This window comes from Pristis pectinata, chromosome 25 (genome assembly GCF_009764475.1).
Source record: "Pristis pectinata isolate sPriPec2 chromosome 25, sPriPec2.1.pri, whole genome shotgun sequence".
In the NCBI taxonomy this organism is placed as follows: Eukaryota; Metazoa; Chordata; class Chondrichthyes; order Rhinopristiformes; family Pristidae; genus Pristis; species Pristis pectinata.
In genome coordinates, this window is record NC_067429.1 from 2,782,165 (window position 1) to 2,808,218 (window position 26,054).

The following is a 26,054-nucleotide window of genomic DNA, read 5'->3' on the forward strand; positions in this document are numbered from 1 at the left end:
GCAGGTGTGCTGAGGCTCGGCCCGGTGAAGGGTTACTACACACATACAGTCTCCTCTGAGTTGCCAGCTCATGATTCTCAAGGAGCTTCTCGTTGTGTGATCTTCATGTTTCAGGTGAAGAGCAGAATCCTGGAGACCAGGAAGAGGCCATTCAGTCCATCAAACCTGTCCCAGTCCTTTCAAAGGATTGTCCAATTAGGTCCGCTCGTATGGTCTTTCCCACAACCCAAAGCAGCCAATTCACGCCACATCACAGCATCAATGAAGTAAATTCACCTCATCTCCCCTCTGGCACCTTTGCCAACCTACGTCACCCTGAGTGCTGCCTCTTCCTCAAGAGAACTGATTTATGATTTGCTCTGTTATATCTTCCCTCAACCTTCTCTAGCCTCAAAAGAACAATGCCCATTTCTCCAGTTTCTGAAACATACAAAATTCCTACGGGCCAGATGCCGGGCAGATGGTTCCCCCGGTTGGGGTCACATTTTTCAAAGGGGGTCAGCAATTCCAGGCAGAGACAAGAAGAGATTTCTTCACCCAGTGGGTGGTGAATCTCTGGAATTCACTACCTGGAGGGCCATGGAGGGTCAGTCACTAAGTATATTCAAGACAGAGATTGATACTATGAATAGTAAGGAAATCAGGGGACATAGGAGACACAGGAGACTGCAGATGCTGAAATCTGGAGCAATAAACAATCTGCTGGAGGAACTCAGTGTGTCAGGCAGCATCTGTGGAGGGAGATGGATAGTCCAGATGAAGGGACTCCACCCGAAACATTCACTGTCCATTTCCCTCCATAGATGCTGCCTGACCCCCTGAGTTCCTGCTGTAGCTCATTTCTTGCTCAAGGGATATGGGGTTAGTGCAGGAAAATGGTTCTGAGGTTAAAGATCAGCCATGATCTTAGTGAATGGCAGCTTTTCAGGACCAAGAAACAGGGACGAGTGTCAGAATAGCCTGCCCCTGCCTCTGTTACATTCTCTCCACACATCTCCTGGACCTGAGGACATGCTTGCAACTTAGAATCAAAGAATCATAGAACAGTACAGCACAATACAGGCCTTCGGCCCACAATGTTGTGCCAGCCTTTAAACCTCACCTAAGTATCTAACCCCTTCCTCCCACATATTCTTCTATTTTAACTTCCTCCATATGCTTATCTAGCAATCTCTTGAATTTGACCAATGTACCTGCCTCCACCACCGCCCCAGGCAGCACATTCCATGCCCCAACCACACTCTGGGTAAAAAACCTTCCTCTGATATCTCTCTTGAACTTCCCACCCATTACTTTAAAGCCATGCCCTCTTGTACTGAGTATTGGTGCCCCGGGAAAAAGGCACTGGATGTCCACTCTATCTATTCCTCTTAATATTTTGTAACTTGTCTCTGCACTTTTCCCAAATGCTGCACCTTCTTCCCAAAGTGCTTGGATTTGGACGTAAAGTGAAGACCTCACTAGTCATTTGCAAAGGCCTGGCAGGATTTCTACGCTTTTGAACTCCATTTCTCTGGAGCCCTGAATCCCACAAAACGAGTAAACAAAGGCTTTGGCGATGTAATTAATGTTTTCTTTTGTTATTCCCAAGATACATTGAGAGACGAGTGTCTGGAGCTGCTGTTCATGTGAATGTGCATTTAGGTCCCACAACCAGATGCACTGGCTGCTGAGAAAAATACATCGCAAAGCTTAACAATTAACATCTGCACATTCTGGAACACAGGATTGCAAAATTCATAACTCTAAACAAATGCTGAACTTCTGTTGCCCTGCTTGTATTTCTGAAGTTTAAGAGAAGTTGCTGACAAGAGGCCATAACCTTAAAATCAAAGCCAGGTCATTCAGGAGGGAAATTAGGAAACACTTGTTTACACAGAGTGGCAATAATGGAAAGCTAAAATACTGCAGGTACTGGAAACCAGAAATAAAAACAGACCATGCTCGGTATGAAAGGCAGCAACTGTAGGGAGAGAAATCAAACTTACATCTCTAGTTGATGAACTTCCATTGAAGCACTGACTGTTTCTCTCTCTACAGATGCTGCCTGACTTGTTGAGTGTTCCCAGCATTTGTTTTTATTTCAGCTTTCTAACATCTGCGGAATTTTGCTTTTGGATCTTACAGCACGAGTTTTTTTAAATTTAAATTTTACTTGCAGCGTGGTAACAGGCCCTTCCGGCCCAACGAGTCTGCACTGCCCATTTTAAACCCAAATTGACCTACCCGTACGTCTTTTAGAATGTGGGAGGAAACCGGAGTACCCGGAGGAAACCCATGCAGACACAGAAGAACGTACAAACTCCTTATAGACAGCAACGGGAATCGAACCCCAATTGCTGGTGCTGTAATAGTTTCTTTGTGCCCCTGGGACATGCCAGGTTGCACTGCCCACCTTCTTAGGGGGGGTGTATGTTACGACTGGACTGGGGTACAACACACAAGGCTTAGGGGAAGGGCAGGTGGGTGGGATTCTTTCAAAGAACCGACACAGGGCTGTGTGGCCTCTTTCTGTGCTGGGTGATTGTACAGTTAATCACGACATAACATACATATAAGGCCATTTGGCCCCTTTGAACCTGCTCTGCCATCCAGTGAGCTCACAGCTGACCTCCTTGACTTTAAGTCCCTGTTGGTCACACACCTCTGGATTCCCACTGAGTGTTAGGGCAGGCACAGTAGTGTAGTGGTTAGCGTAACACTTTACAGTGCCAACAACCCGGGTTCAAATTTGGCCACTGTCTGTAAGGAGTTTGTACGTTCTCCCCGTGTCTGCATGGATTTCCTCCGGGTGCTCCAGTTTCCTCCCACATTCCAAAGACGTGCAGGTTAGGAAGTTGTGGGCATGCTATGTTGGAGTCGGAAGCATGGCGACACTTGCGGGCTGCCCTCAGAACACTCTACGCAAAAGATGCATTTCACTGTGTGTTTCGATCTACATGTGACTAATAAAGATATTTTAAGATATATTAATTGACTGAACACCCCCACATCCATCTGAGGGATAGAATCCCAAAGATCTACAACCATCAGGAAAGCAACTTCCAGTCTCTCCAGCCACTGGAACCTCTCCTCACAAAGCAGTGGAGACAAACTCAACAGCTAATCTTTGATCTAAGGTGGGTATATTACTGTCAGAAGCAGGAAGACTACAGGCCAGCCCAGATATTCCTCAATGGTAGAATGTCTTTGAGACATTGAATGCCTCTGATTATAAAAAGTCACTTCCTCTGTAACTGTAACACTATATTCTGCATTCTGTTTTCCTTTTTACTACCTCAGTGTACGTATGTATGGAATGATCTGTCTGGATGGTACACAAACAGAAGCTTTTCACTGTATCTTGGTACATGTGACAATAATAAACCAATTACAATTACTAATTACAGAGAGCAGATTAAGAGGGACACAAAAAGGAAGGAACGATCATGAGAGGCATAGACAGGGTGAAGGCAGTCTTTTTCCCAGGGAGGGGGAGCTAAAAACAAGAGGGCCATAGGTTTAAGATCAGAGGTGAGAGATTTAAAAGGGACATCAGGGGCAGCTTCTTCACACAAAGGGAGGTGTGTATTTGGAATGAGCTGCCAGAAATGGTGGTTGAGGCGGGCACATCAGCAACATTTAAAAACCTTCTAGATAAGTCCATGGATAGGAAAGGTTTAGAGGGCTATGGGCCAAACACAGGCAGATGGGACTAGCTCACTGGCTAACACAGTTGGCATGGATGAGTTGAGCCGAAGGGCCTGTTTCCGTGCTGTATGTCTCTATGAAAGAAAACAAAAGATATAGGTCTATCTAAGACACACCTCCTCTCTCCTAATATTTGCCATACTTCCTTAGAATGCAGGAGGCCATTTGGCCCATTGAGTCAATGCTGCCTCAGAGTATTTCCAACGATCCCATGTTCCATTTATTTCCCTGTAACCCTTTCTCTCTCCCATGACCATTTAACTCACCCCCAGAGCCTGCTTGTCTTTGGGATGTGGGAGCACCTGGGGGAAACCCATGCAGCCACAGGGAGAACATGCAAACTCCTGAGAGACTGCGCCTGAGGTCAGGATCAAACCAAAGTCATAACTATGGAGCTGTTGGCTGATCTGTGGCAGAAGTTTATGGAAGCACGTTGGTTTGATCTTCCTAGCACCTTCCCTTTGGAACCCCAGAGTCCCACATGGTGCGGACATCTGTACTGCTCACCGACACTTCTCTCAGCCCAGGGACCATGGGTTTGGAGCCTCAGAGACCAATCAGAGCTCTGGGAAATATGCAAAAGGTTTCCAAATGTAAGAAAAAAAAAGTCATGATTAAGTATTACTTTATGACAGATAACCTCTTGGGGCTCAAATTCCTCTATATCCTAATTTTGGCTCATGTGTATCAATGTCTGCCCGTGCTGTTTCAACACCCTCATTAACCTGTTTATTTTAGATTACTGGTGGATTTCCTGGAACATTTATCAAGGAAAGTGTGATGTCGTTGCTTTATGAGGCGAGCTATTGTCCTAAGTGATCCATTACTCTGCTGTTCAAACAGAACATCTTGGAGAATTTGCATTTCTCATTCACAATGCCAGGATGCCTTCAACATTTTTACAACCAATGAGATAACTCTGCGGAAGACACCCTCTGTGGTATTGTGGGAAACACGGAAGCCAATTTATGCACAGCAAGCTCCCACAAACAAAAATGAGGAAACTGACAGATAACCAGTTGTGATGATCTGGGTTGAGGGATAAGCATTTGCAGAGATCTCTCCAAGCACCCTTCCCACAGAAGGACAGGACCTCGGCGTGTGCCTCCACATTTCCCCAGCACTGCACTGGAAAGTCGCAATCCATTCATTATAAAGCAAACCATATACCATTCAGAATTCAATGGCCTTTAGGTTGGGGACTGTTACAGATTGGAATGCGCTCATTAGTTTCTGCAGTTGGCCGTATGTATAACTTATCTCGTGTTTTACAAAGCTCCACACACGTTGTCCTGATTTTACACCCATCACTACTTGTCCTTTTTCTACAGGTTCCCCGTACTTCCTTGCACCTATAGTCACTGCCTCGATAAACAAATGCCAGGATCCTGTATGCAGTTTTAACCTCCAGCTCGATGTGTCCTGCCACTTGTGTATGTACTCACCCTGTTTATCACCTGCCCTGACACTAACCATCAGATCCCTGAACAGTCCATGAAACACACGAACACTACCTCGTTAATCCTTTATTTGCATTATTTATTTTTGTAATTTGTAGTAATTTTATGTCTTTGCACTGTACTGCTGCCACAAATGTCATATAAGTCAGTGATAATAAATCTGATTCTGACTGCTGCTCCTCATTTTTCCAACCAAACAGACTTTGAGTTACACTTCATCAGCTCATTTCACCCGTTCCTCCTGTGACCTGTCTCATCCCTCTCCGTCGCTTGGCACATTCCCAAACTTTGTCTTTGCAAACCTTGAAATTATTGCCCAGCTCAGTGACATGGATCAAAATGGTAGCGATCCCTGCAGGGACCCTGGGGACCTCCTTCTGCACTGACACAATGGTTCACCACGACCCGTGCCCACCATACACTGGACAATCCCACGTCCACACTGTCACATATCCCTTGCACTTCAGTCTTGTGAACAGGCGTTTCATTGAGCTTAGTTTAAAATGAAACTACAACATGAAATAATGACTAATGAGGGCCGTTTTGAAGAGCTCCCACATACCATCTCCAATCCTCACCAGGGCCACTGCAGGCAGGGCAAGGTCAGCTCTCCGCCAACTATTCCGATATGTTACTAGCATAAGAGGGGATGTAGTGATGTGCTGAACACAAAGCACCCCTACCTCACCACCTCTGTAGAACAACTGAGAGATGGAACATGAGCCAGGACCCTTCATTTAAAATGCACCCTGCAAATTAAATTGGTAAATTTGATAACCTGGTAAATTGGTTTATTATTGTCACATGTACCGAGGTACAGTGAAAAACTTTGTTCTGCATGCCATCCATACAGATCATTTCATCACATCAGTGCATTGAGATAGTACAAGGAAAAACAATAACAGAATGCAGAATAAAGTGTTACGGTTACAGAGGAAGTGCAGTGCAGTGCAGGCAGACAATAAGGTGCAAAGCCACGATGATGTAGATTGTGAGGTCAAGAGTCCATCTTATCGTACTAGGGACTGTTCAATAGTTTTATAACAGTGGGATAGAAGCTGTCCTTGAGCCCGGTGGTATGTGCTTTCAGGCTTTTGTATCTTCTGCCCAATGGGAGGGGGGAGAAGAGAGAATGTCCAGGGTGGGTGGGGTCTTTGATTATGCTGGCTGCTTTACCGAGGCAGCGAGAAGTGTAGACGGTGTAGAAGTGTAACCACACGACTCAGACTGAACACATTCCACACTAAACACACCCCTCCAGCTAAACATGGGGCAAGGATTAAATACACATTGCAGAGTAAACACACAACTCAAAGTAAACGGAAACCTCGAGCTAAACGCAAAGCCCTCAGCTGGTCATGCACCTTAAACTATTCCACATCTCGAGTGGAACACACTCCTCCAGCTAACCACACCCCTCAAATTAAACATAAGCCTCAGACTGAATATGTGCCAAATATCTTTTTACAGCATGAATTTCAATTACTTTTCAACAAATTTAACTCAGGATTTCCTGCACACACAACTCAGCTCCTCTCTCTTTGTTCAAGTGATTACGCTGGGGACAGACAGAAGGTGCAGCTAACCCAACCAAGTGAATCATCGAGGTGTGTAGGGGGAGCTCTGCTCTCTGTTTAACCTGTGCTGTACCTGCCCTGGCAGTGACAGGATAGTGGAGAGTGAGGCTTTACTCTGTATCTAACCCGCGCTGAGGCTGTAAGTAATATGAAACGCAACGCTAGGGTTTCTAGCAGGAGCAAAGTGAAAAACTGAAAATTTAGGATAACCTTGATTGTCCCAAATAGAGCTTGGCTCCCTCGTCCGAGCCTGATGGAACACCAGGTTTGGGTTGGGTTGCATCTAGGTTTGGCTTAGACCAGGTTGGACTGGATAAAGGCTCAGGACTTTATCCAAGTCAGGATATCAGGTTTTCTTATGACATAGAAGGAGGCCATTCAGACCATTGAGTTTCTGCTGGCTTTCAGAGCAACCCCATTGCTCCTATTCCCCCAATTATTTTCCTGTACCCTATTCTCTCACACTCCCATCAACTTCCCCCAGATTCTACCCCTCACCCATAAATTAGGGGCAATTACAGCAGCCAATTAACCCACTGACCTGCACATCCTTGGGATGTGGAAGGAAACTGGACGAGCCAGGGAAAACCCACGCCGTCACAGGGAGGACATGCATACTCCACACAGACAGCACCGGGGTCAGGATTGAACTCCCATCACTGAGTTGCTTAATGTTACCATCTGCTTCCCCTGCTCTTGATAAGTAGCAACATAGCTGCGGCAGAGCAAGTCGTCCCTTCTACTTTTGTGTAAATGTCTCTGGGTTATGTTGGGGATGGAAAAATTCTGTCCTTGGGCTCAGATTTGCTATGGTCAGGATGGGCTCGGATTGGCTGTGGTCAGGATTGGGCTCGGGTTGGCTATGGTCAGGATGGGCTGGGATTGGCTGTGGTCAGGTTTGGGCTCGGATTGGCTGTGGTCAGGATGGGCTCGGATTGGCTGTGATCAGGATTGGGCTCGGATTGGCTGTGGTCAGGATGGGCTCGGATTGGCTGTGGTCAGGATTGGGCTCGGGTTGGCTATGGTCAGGATGGGCTGGGATTGGCTGTGGTCAGGATTGGGCTCGGATTGGCTGTGATCGGGATTGGGCTCGGATTGGCTGCCATTGGTGTTAGACAGAAAAGAATGGGAGGGGATGCTGGTGGGAGAAGATGGAGAGAGGTGGAACTTAAACCCCAGCATGGAGCTTTTGGGCCAAATGGCCTCTTTCATATGGTGAATACTATCTAATGTAATTATCACCTGGAGCACAGAGAGGACATTGAAAAGGGAGTCTGGAGACTGCCTTCTAACCAACAATGGAAGGATAAGTGGCTGGGCTGGTACAGACTTTCCCCAGCCAATGTTCCTTTCCCCACTCTGCTCCGGAATATGTTACACCTTGTCAGTTTAAACAAGCCACTGGCTACAGGGAGCACGAGGCGCAAGTTGGTCAGATTTGACATCCAGGCTTTGTAAAGAGTTAATCATGTGATGGGCTCACTGTGGCTTGCCCTGCCACGCAAGGCAGAAGCTTCACACTCTGTTCCTTCAAGGAACCTGCAACGCGCTTCCTCCAGAGATTATGTTTTAAACTTGCCTAGCATCAGGGGCCTGTTTCCTTTCTGCCCAGTGGAATAGGATAAAGATCTGGACAGGGGTTTCCTGCCTGCACACTCCCCACCTCTCTCAGGCTTTTCAGTGGAAAACCTTTTTGCATCGATGCATGTGGCGTTGATGATAAGAAGGTGGCTCGACCTTCACATCCGAACACAACACTCCATCGGGAAGCTCGTGTGTCTCCTGCTCCATCCAACAAGATGAGGTGACAACCTAAACAATGGTGAGCTGGTTTCCTTTAACACCCACATCAGGCGTGAGTTTATCACAGGAACAGGAGGAGCCTGCTTCGCCTCCCGAGGCCGTCTCACATTCAATAAAATCTTGGCTGATTCGTACCTTAACTCTATCCACCTGTCTTGTCTCCACAACCCTTGTTACCCCCATTCTGAATGTTTTAGCAGCCTCAAGCATCTACATCCTTTTGCAGAAGAGAATTCAAGATTCCCACATGCCTTGTGTGGGAAAGAACTTCCTGATTTCCCTCTGGAATGCTCTAATTTTAGGACTGTGTTTCCGAGTTGTCGACTCCCCTGCAGGGAAAAAATACCCTCCATGATCCCGATGTTATTTTAAACCCTTCAGCTCAGACTCCACAGCCTTCAAAAACTCAGGGCAATGCAGGACTAACCTTTGTAACCTGTCCTTTTAACAACCCTTTAAAGCTTAATATCATTACAGTAAGTGGGGGACATCAGTACACTCATGCCAAGGTTACTCCAGATTGGACCAAACAAAGCAAAACATGGCTCTGGCTCTAATTACGATCTGGAATTTCAAGCCTGTGATGATGGAGGAAATGGCCAGTCAGGCCATTCAACAGGGAACAACAGGTAATTTAAGGAACGTAATGCTCAGGATTACAGGAAAAGAGTCGGGAATGCAACAGTCTGGATTGCTGTGCAAGCAGTTGGGCCACACTCGATGGAGTGAATGGCCCCCTTCTGTTCCATAATGACTGTATGATTCTAGACCACTGGTCTGTCACTCCCGAGGCCTCAGTGTGATGGTGTTTCAGATCCACTGCAGGCAGCTTTGGTCAAAGCTGATCTGCTCAGACTTCATTAACTGTCAGCATCTGGAATGCCATGTATCCCAATCCATGATGAACCAGCTGGCGGGAAAGAAGATCTCCTTCCTCACCGCACCAGTGTATAAAGTTGATGCAATAAGACTTGTCATTTTATCCAATCTCTAACAGCTGCTTCCGATGCTGCCTCGGTCATCTGGAGCCCACATGTGAACAGACTGAGAAACTCCCGACATATTTTAAGTTACTCCTCATTCTCCATCCCGCTAAAAGAGTTGATCGAGTGTACAGATCAGGGCAGGGTTAGATGGGGAGGTGGTGGAGGGAAGATGTTCCCGCTCGTGGATGGTTGAAGGACTGGGGAACACAGATTCACGGAAGGACAACAGATACATTGGGGAGGGAGAGAATATCCTTCGACACAGAGAGTGGGCTGATCGGGGACTCTCTGCCTGTCGGGCTGGTGGTGGTGGAGTTAACCAGGGCTTTCACAAGGGCAGTGGACAGGGAGTAGTCTGCAGCATTACAGAAAGGGATAATGGGACTGATGGGATTGCTCTATCAGAGCTGGCATGGACTCAATAGGCCGAATGGCCCCCTTCTATGAGAACAACGTATAATTCTTTGGAAAGACGCTGCCCAATAATGATCCAATTCCAGTCAGGAAGCCTAAGTAATGGTCCACTTCTGGACAGGAAGGGTGCGGTAAGGGCTGATGGTAACCCAGCCTCTACCTAACCTTACGATTGAGGTTAAACTCCACGATAGATGAAAGGGGAGAGAGTATGAGGGCTGTGTGTGTTTGCATGTTTATTGGTGGATATGCTTAGAGTGCACGTGTGTGCACAATAGTGTATATGTGAATGCTTAGTGTGCTTGCATGTTTATGTGTGGTATCTGTTCATGTGCTTAGAGTTAGTGCATGTGTATGTGAGTTTACTTGTGTGTGTGTGTGTGTGTGTGTGTGCATGCGTGGTATCTGTTCATGTGCTTGGAGTGTGTGCATGTGTACGTGAGTTTGCTTGTGTATGTGTACATGTGTGTGGTGTGTGTGTTGATGTGGTGCATGTGTGTGTGTGTGTGCATGTGTGGTGCGTGTGTGTGTGTGTGTGTGCACATGCAGCTCCATGTGTGTGAAGTCTAAGCTGCAGACTCTGGTCTCCAGTTCCCTGGGACGCCCTGTTATTGAACTGAGACCTTGCCCCATGTGGCAGCTGGTCTGTAATGGCCTCAGTGTGTTAGAGAATTCACACACTGGCTCCTTCCGCTGCTCCGAACCAGAGCGATACAACACTTTAACCTGAGTGGCTGCCCAGGATGGAGGAGGAGGTGACCTGGGCACACAGTGTGGAGAGGGCCCTATGTATCTAAAGTCAGGTTCAGCGGTGAGCTGAGGTGCTGTAAGGTGTGATCGAATCACAAATCAAAGCCTGGGCCAACCGATCGGAGAGGTGGTGTACAGTTGAGGAGGTGGATTCCCCACAGCGGGGCCTTGGTTACCTGGGCTGTCTGTCTCATCCTCTTCTTCGTCGGGGGGAGGGGGTGGGGGAAAGTCGTCCTCTGGAAGAAAGAACAAGAGAATTCGTCAGCACAGTGGTCGGTTACTGGACTCGACAGACCTGCACCTCTGACCCTCCGTCACAATGTAAGAACTTAAATTCTAGTGGTGCAGCGGGTCGAGCCGTTGCCTCACAGCACCAGAGACCTGGGTTCGATCCTGACCTCGGGCGCTGCCTGTCACAGAGTTGTACAGCACAGAAACAGGCCCTTTGGCCCACCTTGTCCATGCTGACCTTTTCCTGGGGCAGGCACGGTAGTGTAGCGGTTAGCGTAACGCTATTACAGCGCCAGCGACCCGGGTTCAATTCCGGCCGCTCTCTGTAAGGAGTTTGTACGTTCTCCCCGTGTCTGCGTGGGTTTCCTCCGGATGCTCCGGTTTCCTCCCACATTCCAAAGACGTACGGGTTAGGAAGTTATGGGCATGCTATGTTGGCGCCGGAAGCGTGGCGACACTTGCGGGCTGCCCCCAGAACACTCTACGCAAAAGATGCATTTCACTGTGTGTTTCAATGTACGTGTGACTAATAAAGGAATCCTTAACTTAAAATAAACCCAGAAGTTAGACAACGTGAGCCTCAGTCACAGTAACAGATGTTAAAGCCCATCGGGTTGACATGTCCACAACGGAAGGAGATCCACCACCCTTACCCAGTCTGGTCTATATGTGACTCCAGACCCACCAACGTGGTTACTCTTAACTGTTCCTGAAGTTCAGGGGCAATTAGGGATGGGTAACAAATGCTGGCATTGCCAGCAATGTCCGCCCCTGTGAACAGAGAAATGTCGGAGGTTTTCAGCGTACATTCCTTCCTTTCCCTTCCCCAGTTTCCTTGGACTTGAGCTTCATTCCTTCACGGTTGTGGGTGGTGACATGGGCCCCTGTAATTCCGGTGGGAAGGTGGTGGTGTTCCATCTTCCTCGAGTCCCACTGCCTTGCGCTGGATTGGTGAGTTCCTGATGCAGGTCCATACAGCCGGCGTTCCCAGCATGAGGCTACTCTACCCCTCTGCCCCATGCTGGTGAGCTGGGGTCTCCATCTTGCTCACGGGATGGAGCTCCACATTTTGGCTGGTGGTGAGAGGGACCCTCTCCGTCAATCCTTCCTGCACAGTCGGAGTCTCGTTGCTTTCAGGACGCCGACAATGAGGAGGAGATGGTCGCCCACCTCTTTGCGGACTGTGTACTTGTAGGGAGGGTGTGGAGATGGATGCAAGGTGCCTCATATATCCTGATCAGCTGCATAACGGAGGACTCTCTGATCTACGGGCTGTTCCCGGGGACACACACACAGACAAACATCAAGTGTTGCTGGAAGGTTATCAACTTGGTGAAGGACGTCCTTTGGCCTGCCTGAAATTTGTTGGTCTTCCAGCACAGCGAGATGTCCGTAAGGGAACGCTGCTGACTGGCACAGTCCCGGCTGCAGGAGTCCGTGCTGAGGGATGCACTGAAGCTCGGTGCAGCTGATGCAGAGGTTCTGTGGGGAAGGTCCACGGTCTAGGGTCCTGCCACCAGTGGACACCTGAGGGGTTGTGTCTCTAACACCACAGAAGTGGCAATGGCTCTCTGTACACCATTGTACGGAGTGTGTCCAGAGTAGTGTGAGCACGTTTAGTGTTCACACTATACTGTACAGAACCAATGATGCTGTGAATGTAAAGACCGGACAACACTACGAATGTAAAGAGTATTGTGTTATGTTTCTGTTTGTACTTGTATATATTTTATTACGAATGGAGTTTATATTTGACATTACACAGGATGGAGTTCCAGTTTTTCTTGCTGAAGGGCACTCCACATTCCCCACAGGAGGGAGCTCCAATATCCTGATGGGAGGGGCTCCACATTCCCACCGGGAGCTGGCTCCGTATTCCCTGCGTAAATAAGTTTTTCCTCAGTTCCTCACCAAATTTATTATGTTTGAAGCCGTAAGTTTTGGCTGCCCGCAAATGCTTCGGTGTGCTCACACCAACATTGAGCGAGGGACCAGAGGGGTTTCCTGCACAATCAGGGAGGCCAGCACTGTGACTTACGGCGTTACTGGTGTCAAGAAATGGTGACCTCCACCTGCTGATGGAACCTTCCTGCTCACAACTCTAAACCAGACTGAAAGTTGAATGAGCTTCGGGTTGCAATGGGTTTGTTGGACCCAAGACACAGAAACCAAGGTGAAGGTTCACCTTACCTGGTGAGGGTCAGGGTTCACCAGCTGTGTGGTTTGAGACCACAGCTGGACCTGGACTGTAAACTGATGGCACTCTGTTTAAGGAGCCATTGGGATAGGTGTCCAAAAGCTCAGGACAAGGTCCTTAAGAGCGCCCTGAGGGTGTATAGGGGCTGGAGGTAGTTACAGAGATAGGGAGGGGTGTAGGGGCTGGAGAGGGTTACAGAGATAGGGAGGGGTGTTGGGGGAGGCAAGACAACTTGTGTGATTTAAAGACAAGTTGTAAACTTTAAAGTCCAGTACTGGTGGACTCGGAGCATGGGCACTCAGTGTGGGCAGTGGGTGCACAGGCGGCAGGCAAAAGCACTCTGTGTTCTTCTGGTGCTGGGTGACTGGGGTTTGGTGAGAGGAGAGGGTGGGCGCAAGGTCAGGTCAGAGTTTTATGAAGCCGAATTTTCTGCATCCGTTTCTGAATAATGAGATCCAGGAACCTTGGAGTTCATTACACCAATACTTGTCCAGAGAGAAACACATTAGTGAAAGTGCCCCACAGGATTATTCCAACTAAATCCTATTTTAGCTTCCAGCATTTCTTACTCCATATACATCTCACCGTCTACACCCTGCCTTTTTGTTCAAATGGAAATCAATTCAAATCAGCTCAAGGTTCAGTGCTTATTTATAAATTTGATCTCAGCTCAGTTGAGTCAGGCTTGGGGCAGACCCAAGGGAGACCAGTCTGCACAACAGATCTCTTCAAAACAAATCAGGTCTTGGGCTGGAGCTCCTTGTGAACACATATAACCTGATTAGAATTGACTTGGAATAAATTTGGCCCAGTGACTGCTCGCTCGGCTTGCACTGTGACGGGCCGTGTGATCCACAGAGTCAGTCTGTCCAACCACAGCTGCTAATCTACCCCAACCCAGACTCTTAGCTCTTTCTTAGCTATTGAACCACTGGTGGTGAAGGTCAAACTTGGATTCCCTCCCAAGCAGAAGTCATTAAACGCAGCCCTTTAGGATGATTAAAGGTTACAATAGAATCGGCAGAAACCACCTCCTCTGGTCACAAGGGAACACAAACTTTAAAGTTAGAGCCAGCCTGCTTTGAGGGGTGTTGGGAATTTTTTCCCCACAGGAACCTCTCTCCCCCAAAAAGGTTATCAGGCCCTGGTGTCAAAGGTTACAGATCTCCAGTGGATGGGGTTCAGATATAGATTGGCAATGATGTGACTAACCAACAGAGCAGACTCAAGGGGCTGAACAGCTTCCTATCCCCATGCTCCTACCCGGCTGGTCATGTCATTAGGGAAGCTTCCAGCTGTTTTGTGCCAGCAGAAGGGGTGACCCTTCAGAGAAGGAACTCCTTTGCTCAGCTTTTGGAATTTGCTATCCCTGAGGATTGCGAATGAGGAAACCAGCCCTTGTAGTTATCGGTAGGAAGGAGATATCTATGACGGACAGAGAAAGATATGGCACTTACAGCAGAGAAACAGACATCCTCAGCTGCCCAAAGCAACAGGCAGCTGATGGATCAAACCCTGGCTAATGGCTCTGCCCTTTCCTCTGGTGCCATTGGAAAGGAAAACCAGGCAGAGAGGATTACGGAGGACACACGAGAGACTGCAGATGCTGGAACCTGGAGCGACATACAATCTGCTGGAAGAACTTAGCGGGTCGAGCAGCATCTGTGTGGGGGAATGAACTGCTGATGTTTCGAACAGCAGAGAGGATTACAGGCACCAAACACTGTCAATCTTGCGTTACTCAATGGGAAAACTACACCCTGACTTTGTATAAGCCCCAAACTGGGGAATTCAATATTCTCATCCTCAATTTCAAATCTCTCCATGGCCTCGCCCATCTCTGTAAACCTCCTCCAGCCCTCCAACCCTCTCTGACATCCATTGCTCTGCAATTCTAAGCTGTGTCTACAGCTCAGGCTCTCTCTGCAGTGAAACACCCACAGTTACCTTCCAGGAAAGTTATCAAAAGAAAATTGTCACAAGGTATATAAAGAGCTCTTCGGGCAGTTCACCAAAAGTTTGGTTAAAAAGAATTTAAGGAGTGTCTTAAAGTAGGAGAGAGAGTGACAGAGAAGTTTCGGGAGGGATTCCAGAGCTTAGCATCCAAGCAGCAGAAGGTATTTAATGCAGTGATGCAGTACTGAGGGGTAGCTGCACTTTTGGAACTGCTGGTGCGATGTGATCCACCATGATTCTGTGCCTATTTAGATGCAGGTTTAACACCACACTGTGCTGTTGGAAAGGGAGAGAGGTCTCTGTGTGACCTGTCCAAAATTCTTAGCTGAGTCAACATATAACAACGCCCCCTCACAAATTAATCGTCCATCCATCTCATTGCTCATTGTGGATGTTTCTAGCCTGGAACTATTCACGAGCGTCTGACATATTCCAGTGGGATAAAAGCTCAGCAGGGCAGTGTCACTGATCACCAGGTAACAGAAGATAAAACATTCGAGAAGAGAAAGCCCTGAGATTTCTCATCGTGCTCAGTGCAATTACAGGCTATCACTCTTGGCCTTACTCAACCTTGATCTGCTGCATTCCGAATGAGACACTCCCTCACTATGCACAATTCAAGGATATGTATCTCGAGGGCTAAATACTTTGATGCAGTAATCAGCTGATATGTTGGTATCTTAAAAGTGTTCACACCACCAGGAAAGGCTGATGTATGATCACAGAACATTTTATCACTTTAGTGGTTTCCTCCTACATCCCAAAGACATGCTGGTAGTTTAATTGGCTGCTGTAAATTGTAGGTTAATGGCAAAAGGAATCAAAGAGGAATTGTTGAGAGAATAAGCTACAGAGGTGCAGCAAAATGAGGGGGAATAGGGCTAAGACGATTGCTCCCCTATGGGCTGAACGGCCTGCTCCTATGGTGTTGTAAGAACATGAGCTGTTACTTTCACAGATTCGGACAGCATAGGTGACTGTCACCTGGCCATTGTCCCTGCACGGCCTCTATGTAAGTCCCCTGTTCCTTCTCCACTGCCCAGCACGTATATCCACTTACCCTGTGATGGTTCTGCCTCCACCGCCTGTTCACCAGCTCACTGCATTCCCTTCATTTGCCACCCCAGCTTTCTTTTGCTAAATCCCATCAATGAATGTGCTTTGGTTACCAGCCTCCCTGCCAGTTTCCCACGGAAACTCTCTTCCATGCAGCGCCACACAGCCCAGTGGCACTTTCTGATTTCCCCATTGGCTTCGCTGACAAATGTCCTGTGTGAAACGTTAGGAATCTGCTGCGGGTTTGCACTGGGCTAGCCAATCCTGGTGCTGGGCTAGCCAATCCTGATGTGGGGTTAGTCAATTATGGTGCGGAGCTAGCCAATTATGGTAATGGGCTAGCCAGTTCTGGTGCGGGGCTAGCCAATCCTGGTCTGGGCTAGCCAATCCTGGTGCTGGGTTAGCTAATCCTGATGTGGGGCTACCCTGTCCTGATACAGAGCTACCCAATTCTACTGCTGGACTTGCAATGAGTAACTACTATAAGGCCCTGGGGTAGGGAGAGTAAATGGAACAGACTCTCGGCTCTTGATCCATGCTCAACAGTTATGAAATAACACTGCTGCTGAAACCATCTATTCAATTCCATCTACAATCCCTGGACACAAGGTTCACCCGTCCCTTGAAAAGTTCCATGATTTCAGTTTGGAAAGAGCCCCACCAGTGCTCAGTTTGCCCTGCACAGGAAGAACCCAGCCGAACTTGGGGAACATTGCTCAAAAGGCTGGCTGCTCTCGACTGGGCCCTTAGTCAGGTCAATCAAATTTGTTCCTTTCTTGTGTTTGTCATGTGAAAAAGAGAATATTAACAGCTGCTCTGTGTTTCTGGATGTAAACTGTCTGAAAGGGATGATTGAACGTCATCTTGCCTGTCAACTTTGTGCGATGGACAAGAGAGAGACTCCCAATTAATTCACAGTTCATACTTGTTCAACTTCCATGTGTGTGAAAACAATTCTGCATCGTTAACGGTTCTGAGGATCCAAGCACTTCAGATTAATGGAGATGCAAACTGAGCAATGTAGTCAGAACACAGCACTGATGTCAGTTAGCACTGGCATTTCGTCAAGCCCAGGAACTTTCCCATTTGTCCATATCCTGACAGCCTTGTTACTCTCTGCTATCATCTATAACTGGACACAGTAGTTGCTTTATCAGTTTATCAATGACTTCATTGCTGACATTGGGTCATCAACCACATTGTCAAAATGGTCCATCATCTTTATGGGATTACAGCTTGGTCAATGATTAGTGTCTGAGTGACACCGAGTCCGCCCTGGTCTGCAAACTTTCTGTCGGACTTTGTCAAAGTTTGTTCTTCTGCATGCTAACAGATTCTTCCGCCCCACTGATTTTACAACAGTTTGTCCAAAATTGGCAATCAACTTTTGAGCAACCAACCAACTGCCTATTTTCTCTACTGGTAGACTTGTCCAATATTAGCATCTGCCATGTAGCAAATTTAAGGTGGTCAAACTGTGCAAAATTTAACACGAAGAGATAGAAGGACAGATGACCAAAAATTGGTCAAAGAAACACATTCTAAGGAGTACTTTAAAAGGGCAGAGAGCGCGTTAGGGGTGGAAGTTCAGAGCCCAGCATCTAGGCAGTTGCAGGCACATCCCCAGTGGTGGAACAATTAAACTGGGGATGCATGAAAGGACACGACTGGGTGATTTCTGAGATCCTGGAAGAGTGGGGAAGGTGGTAAAGGCAAGGGCAAGGCAGGGAACACATCAGAAAACAACGAGAACGAGAATTCTGTACTGGCTCCATCAGAATTAATTTATAGCTCCCCTCTGTCTTTCTCCCTCTTTCTTAAATACTGAAGCTGCACTTGCTGCCCTCCAGACTAGTATCTATGGAATGTGGAACCCATGCATCCATTATTTCCATCACCACCTGGTTGAAACCCTTGGGACGGAGGTCACCAGGTCCTGGGAGGTTATTAGATTTAACCCCAGTGATTTCTCCAATACTATTTTTTGTTATTTGCCAATTTCCTTCAGATTCTTATTTACTCAAGACATGTTGTTCTTCATTATTCTCCTTCTGTGAAGACAGACATAAAATATTTGACTAATTTCACTGTGGTTTTCCTGTTCCTCACTATAATCTCTCCTGTCACTGTCTGTAAAGGACCAACATTACCTTTTGCTAAATTTCTCCTTTTCACATTTCTATAGTTTTTGATGTCTGTTTTTATGTTTCTTTGCTCAAGTACTTTTGCCTTCTATTCTCCCTTTATCAATTACTTGGTTCCCTTTTGCTGAATTCTGAAATGTTTCCTATTATCTGACTGCTTTTGTCTGGTAATATTATAAACCTATTCCTTTAATTCAATAGAATAATTTTTCTTGTTAGTTGTGGCTGGACCACTTTTTCTATTGGGTTTCTATGCCTTAAACTTAATCTTTCCTGTGTAAAAATTGTTAAAATGTTAATCTTTGCTTGTTTGCTGTCATACCTTGTTGACATGGTTTTCATATCTACCCCAGCCAGCTCATGGCTTCATTGCCTGCTTTGTTTAGATGCAAGATTGAACTAAGTTACTTCCCACCTTGATATAAAATTCTATCACATTATGATCACTCTTCCATAAAGGTTCCTTAACCACCAGATTATTAATTTAACTTTTCTCTTTACACAAAACTAGAATGAAAATAGCCTGTTCCCTCATTGGTTTGCCAACATACTGATCTAGTACCCTCCATGAGTTTATCCCCCGCACTATTACTGCTAGCTTGGCTTGCCCAATCTACATGTTGACTTGAGTCCCCAGTGATGATTGCACATACATGCGTTTCTAATTTCCTGTTTTTGATTATGCCCTGCATTACCACAACTGTTATAGGCCTGCCAATGTTTCTACCCCTTGTTGTTTCTTAGGTCCACCTGAACAGAGTCTGTTTCTTAATTTTCTCAGCTAAGATCCTTTCTCTCTGTTTCCTTTATCTCATTCTCTCTTATAAGGGTTACCCCTTTTCCATTTTGCCTATCTCTTCTGAAAGTTACGTATCCTGAATACTTAATTCACAGCCATGGTCACATTGCACCCAGGTCTTTCTAATGGCTTTTAGATTGTACGCATTTATTTCTATTTGTGCCATTAATTAAACTACCTTGTTACGAATGCTGTGTGCACTCAGATAAAGAGTCTTCTGCTTTTGTCATCATTTCCTCTTGAGCTGACTCCAACTGGAGATACGCTCTTACATTTGTTTGCTCTGTCCTCTTCTGACAGACTCGCATTATCATGACCCATTTCCTTACACTGCACTAGTAATTTGTCCTTTCTTTTAACTTTCTAATCTACTCCTCACCAGAGCCCTCCCCTTGACTACAGTGTGCTTTGCGTTACAGCAGTTTGGGTAAGGGGAATTTTACCTTATAGAATTCACAAATTATTATCAAGAAATATGAGATCTGGAATAAAAACTTGCTCTTAAGGAATTTATGTAAAAAAAACACAAAATGTACACAGAGAACTGAACTAATTTACCAAGGACACTGATCACATCCTGCTGGTTCACAGCGGGAGGTCACTTCAGTGGTTTGCTTTGGAAACTGACAAGGCAATCTCTTCTATTGATGACTGTAAATCAATACTTTAACAAACAATGTAGGTTAAAGCTTTACTTACAGCTCTAATCATTTGATTTGCTGGGACACTGGTCTCAGTCCAATTTAAGTGAAGCCTGTCCCAACATAACAGCTTCATCTTTGCCCAGGACTAGTACCAGTGCCCCAGGAACTGGAACCCATTTCTCCCACACCAGCCATTGGACTATGTATTCCACTTGACCTTATTGATGCAAGGCCAATTTTTATGTGGCTCAGATATCAATCAAGAATAATCACCCTTGGTTCGGCTCAACTTCCTTAATCTTATCTCTATTGCTAGTTCCCACATGGAGCACACCAACAGGATTGCCCCCCCCCTCCCATTCCAAGGCATCCTTAACCCAGGCACCAGCATATGACACGGCCACTGGCTACAGAGAACAGAATTCATCCCTCTAACTACACTGTACCCTGTTATCACTTCTCATTCCACCAACTTGAATAGCCTTCTGTACCACGCTGCTGCGGTCAGTTTTTTAATCCACCCCTCATTCACGCAGGCTGCAAGAACCTTGCACCTCTTGGAGTGTGAGGGCTGAGGCTCCTGGTACCCTTCTGGATCCTCTTCCCTGCCTCACTCGCAGTCACTCCCTCTTGCACTTCTTAAATGACTAGTTTTACAGTACTTAATCTAAGGAGAGTGACTGTCCGTAGGAACGAAGTGTCCAGGGAACTTTGCCCCTCTTTGATGCATCGCAGTGTCTGAAGCTCGGACTCCAGCTCATCCACTCTGAAGTTGAAGATCCTCAAGCAACAGACACTTACTACAGAGGTGATCATCCAAGATCACAGTTGTTTCTATCAGCTCTGACACATTAGAGTTGCAACACATCAACTGCCTTCCATGCCTACCATGATTCAATATATTTACTCAATAAAGTTAGTTTATTTCATCTCAAATACGAGGCCACACTATTGCTCTCATTGCATTAAACTCCCTTTGTCACCAAAAATAAACACTCTGCAGATCCTGCACTTGCTGAGAACTGCACACTGTGCTACATTGCTGGAGAGCTGCCCCTTGTGTTCTGCAGTGGGTGCTTTTCATGCCTATGCTTCGTTGTTCTCCTGACTTGAATCTTGAGGCTGGTGGAGAGGTTTTCACTTCCTTCTTCCTCCCTTGAATGGATAGACCATCACTCAGGAAGATCGAAAAGATGATTCCTCCTTCGATGCAGTGGCTCCTCTGCAGTGCCTAGAAGCACCAGATTAGACCTTGCACAGCTATCTCTCATGATGCCGGGTGGTCAACCATTAAAGCCAGAAACAAGACTGTTCCAAGCTGACACTGACTATGGAAAAACATCAAATGACTCAACTAGAATGGCTTGACAGGGTAACGGGATAGAAGGAATGGAAGATAAGTGTCCAGAAATGTGTACTGCAATATTAGCATGTGAATGGTTAACACTGTGGGACCAAGGTTTGGAATAAACATATTAACACCTCCACTAAAGCAAGAGAACTTCACACAAATGCAATAAAAGTTGTGGCCAAAGACACATCATACAACGGGCCCCAGTGAGATGGTGGAGTTGAGATTGTCAAGAAAGGACAGGCTTTGGAACGCAAGTGCCTTTCTCTGGTCTGAAGAATATATTTTTGTGACAAATTGCAGCATCAGGCAGTCACGACTCAGTGGTGACATTTCTAATCATTGAACGAAGGCCAAAGAACAACTTCTATATATATCACAAGGAAAAAAGGGCACAGGCAGTCAGCTCAGCAGGGAATAGATAGTCCAGTGACTTTTATAGGTCAGAGAGATGGAAATAAATATGAAAAGAAAGACACCGGTTTCAACAAAGGCACCTACTGGTCGCACGTCAGGACTGATACTCACTGCCAGCGTATTAGTGCTCCTATAACTCAGACCCCTCTGGGGTCTGCCTCTCAATAAGTGAAAGCTAATCTCACCACCACAGCTCTCACTAAGTGCTGGGCTTCCAGCAATCCGCGTGCTTGCCAGGTGATGATTCAGCAGAAACACTTCATTTTTCTCTGCAAGTGATATTCCCAGTTGCCCTTGAGATCCCTCCAGCAGAGTGAACCTGCTTTCTGACTGGACAAAAGTTAAAAGAGGCGGTGGTGACTGGGGTGTGTGGGGCTGGAGTAGCAGAATGTCACCTCCTCATTAACACTTCTAGTGGCCACGTCCCTGGGTCAAGCGACCAAAGTCACCAATACCGCAGGCACCACAACCAGCAAAGTTGTGGAGAATTTCACAGTGTAAAAGCATCCACTGTGCTTCACAGGAATGGAACAAAACAATACTTCTACACTGAGACACAAAAGCAAAAATTAGAACAAGTGACCAAGCTCTTGGACAAAGAAGGAAGTTTGAAGGACCATCACAGAGTCAGGAAGAGGGGAAAAGATTTAGAGGGGATCTCCAGAGCTCAAAGCCCAGGCACGGTTACCACTGCTGGAGTGGAGGAAGACAGAGATGCTTGGGAGAACAGCGTCAGATGAGCACACAGCTGGGTTGAAACAAGCCTTGGGACTCGAGAGCAGTACACAAGGAAACAATCACACAACTGGCAGACTTTTCCCAGAACCATCACTGGGTCCCAACATCTGTGAAGGCTCACTGGGACCTAGGCTGATCTCCCATTGCACAATCTGGAATATTGCACTTTGATGTGAACAAGACTGAAATTTTTTTTTGTAAATGGATCAATAGATCACAGGGGGTAATATTGATGCTGCAAAGGCTCTGTGGATACTGACAACAAAACACTGGAAGCACTGGGTCTCTGGCTCACCAACTGATGCTCGTTCACTTTCTTCTTCTGGCTCCTGTTTGAGCTTTCCCAGAATTAGGAATCCAAGCTCTGGGGGAAGAGAAGAAATAGAAGCAGGAGGAGGCCATTCAGCCCCTCCTGCCTACTCTGCCATCAGCAAAACACAGCTGATCTTTGACCTCAGCACCACTTTGCTGCACTAACCCCAGATCCTCTGATTCCTTTAATATCCAAAAATCTACCAATCTCCAGCTGGAATAAGAGTGACTGAGCCTCTACCGCCCTCTTGAATGGAGGATTTCAAAGATCCACTACCCTCTGGAGAAGACATTTCTCCTCCTCTCCTTCCCCTAACCCATCAACAACCAACCGGAGAAAACATCTAACATTTTCCCAACAATGAAGAGTCCCAGGAAGGTCACTAACCAATCAGGATGGACATTTGGAATTGCCACTGTGCTAAAGGGTCCCTTGCATTTCAACAGCTGCCTATCTTATTTTCCACCAGATTTTTTTTGTCATCTGTTTAATGGCTTTGCAAAATTGTAATTGTGGTTTCTGCCAGGTTGACATCAGTGAAGTCGTAGACACAGCAAGGAGATGAATGGCCCAGGTGAACTGTTTTGGCCAGGACATTGGTCAGAATACCAGGCGAATGTTATGAGAGGCACAGGTAGGGTAGACAGCCAGAGTCTTCTTCCCAGGGTGGAAAATGTCAAATACTAGAGGGCGTAGGTTTAAGTTGAGAGAGGGAAAGTTTAAAGGAGATGTGTGAGGCAAGTCTGTTTACACAGAGAATGGTAGGTGCCTGGAACATGCTACCAGGGGAGGTGGTAGAAGATTTGACAGCAACATTTAAGAGGTACTTAGATAGATGGAGAATCAAGGGATACAGACCTTGAGTGGCATCATGGTTGGCACAGACATGGTGGGCTGATGGACCTGTTCCTGAGCTGTTTTTGTTCCAAACTGGCTGGGACACCAGCAGAATTTTGGCCAAGACACTGGAGGGAATATTAACCAAAACACTGGGGAATGTTGGTGAGGACAATGGGGAAATGTTGACCAGGACCTAGGGAGGGGGAATGTTGACCAGGATATTGGGTGAATGCTGGTCAGGCCTTGTTTCCCCTTGGTGCCACTGTGATTACACTTCCAGGTGTACTTGTTTGCTGTGAACTGGTTTGAGATGTCCCAAGGGGATGAAGGAGGTAGCAAAAACCCAACTCTTCACCACTAATTTCAGCAAAGGAAGAGAAGGGGCTGAGAAAGGTTTTGGTGTCCATCGAGAGCACAAGGACTCTGGGGTTATTGCTCTGTTAACCTCCAAAAGGAATTAGTGAGCATTAATGGAAAAAGAGAAAAGAGTCAGCAGTAATGTTCATTAACATCATTCATGATGATCCAGGAACCACAGTCAACTATTACTGACTGAAGGAGAATTATCATTTCAACAGTGGCTTTTCATTGCTTCACACGATGTGGACATCGCCAACAGGGCTGCCATTCCTAATTACCCCTGCACTGAGTGGTTATTTCAGGGGACTTGAATCAACCACATTGCTGGGGTCTGGAGTCACATATAGACCCAGGCCAGGCCAGGAAGGCAGATCTTTCTCTGAAGGACAGAGGCTTTTATGACATCCTTCCCATTTCATGGGCACCCTTCTGCTCTACACCAGCTCCTGCCATCCTCTCCATCTCCCTTCTCCTCCTCTTCCTTTCTCTCCCTGGTGATTATCCAACTTCCTCAGATGTATCTCCCTACACATTTTTGCCACTTTCTGGACAAAGAAGCAACCTTTTGCAAATAATTTATGGCCCCAGCTCTTGGGTTCCTGTGGGCTACAGTACGGACAGCCATTTGGCAAACCAAGTCCAACAGATGGAGGGAACCAGGCCCCTTCTACATGTAAAGACCACAACAAACTTCATTTACTCGCAACTCCAAATGCAGCATCACAGGAACCAAGAAGTGTCAGGCCTTGGGAGGACATTTCAGGGTAGCAATCAAAAAGTTTGCCCGAAGAGGTAGGTCTTGAGAAGGCAGAGAGGTGGAGAGCTAATTCTACAGTTTAGGGCTCAGCAGGTTCGGCCATGGCCAGCTGAGGTGGTGTGATTAAAGCCGCAACCATCAAGAGGTGAGAACTATGTGCTGGAGAAAGGAAGGAAGGAAGGAAGCAAGACCGAGAAGGCACTTGAAAATGTGGAGTGAGTGCTTTTAAGGAAAAAATATACAGCTGAATGAATGGGACACGTTGAGGGTTCAGACATGGGCAGCAGAGTCTTGAAGAAGGTCAAGTCTATGGAGCTCCTCATTCTCAACAAAACCAATTTAAGAGCGTTCAACGGTTCATGGAATTGTGAGCAGGAAGGATAGTTTGGTCCATCGTGCCTGTGCTAGTTCATTGGTGACACTGCCATGGTGACTGTCTATTGGACACTGTCCATTGTCTATGCTGTCTATTGGCGACACTGTCAATTGGTTATACTCTCCATTGGTGACACTGTCCATTAGTTATACTGTCCATTGGCAAGACTCTCCATTGGTTATACTATCTATTGGTGACACTGTCCATTGGAGACACTGTCCATTGGCTATACTGTCTATTGGTGACAATATCCATTGGTGACACTGTCCATTGGAGACACTGTCCATTGGTGACACTATCCATTGGTGACACTGTCCAGGGTGACTGCCCATTGGATACACTGTCCATTGGATATAAGGTCCATTGGAGACATGGTCCATTGGATATCAGGTCCATTGGAGACATGGTCCATTGGTGCCTGCCCATTGGAGACACCGTCCATTGGAGACACTGTCCAGGTGTGACTGCCCATTGGTGGCAGGGTCCAACTCGTGGTATTATTAATCCAATCCCCTGCCAAAATTTCTCATTTTGAGATACTTATCCAATTCAATTCTGTGATTATATTTTTCCTTCCCTTATTTAACAATTGGTCAATGACTCCCATTAAAATTTCCTACACACCTAGAAAGATTTCAAGGTGAGTGCCATTTGTCTGAATGAAATCTGAAAAAGGTGCCAGTGCACATAGGGGCCATGCTTGCCTTTCTTACCCCATTGGTCATGAAACATCCCCTCATTTCTAAAGGAATTGTAATGTTTAAGGAACATAATTGCTCCTCCAGCACCAGTACTTCACACGTTACCGGCTTAGCTGGGAGTTCCTTTGCTTCTCACCCACAACACTGGGGAGGAGGTGGTTTTCTCTGCTTTGCCACTGCAACTGTACCTTCACTCACTGAGACTATCACGCACTTGGCTCGCCTGCCCTCTTTCTTCCTCCTGTGGCTCAGTCTATATCTATCTCGATATTCACTCCAAGTGGAGGCACCCTTGGTTCAGTTTCTGGTGTTAATAGACTGTGAATACACTCACCAATATAGACTTTGACACTCACCAACTTTTATCGATGCACATAGGAGCGTCCTATCTGGATGCATCACGGCTTGGTATGGCAAACTGCTCTGCCCAGGACCGCAAGAAACTGCAGAAAGTTGTGGATACATCCCAGCGCATCATGGAAACCAGCCTCCCC

The 26,054-nt window shown here is 46.6% G+C and overlaps 1 protein-coding gene across 2 annotated transcripts in view; it reads right to left on the bottom strand.

The window, feature by feature from the left end:
* skap1 (src kinase associated phosphoprotein 1) overlaps positions 1-26,054 on the bottom strand; it is a 336,434-nt gene that overhangs the window by 50,212 nt on the left and 260,168 nt on the right. For both annotated transcript variants that reach the window (XM_052038694.1, XM_052038696.1), the window contains exon 10: positions 10,857-10,916. In XM_052038694.1, coding sequence (XP_051894654.1) covers positions 10,857-10,916 — 60 coding nt within the window. The remainder of the gene's footprint in view (positions 1-10,856; positions 10,917-26,054) is intronic.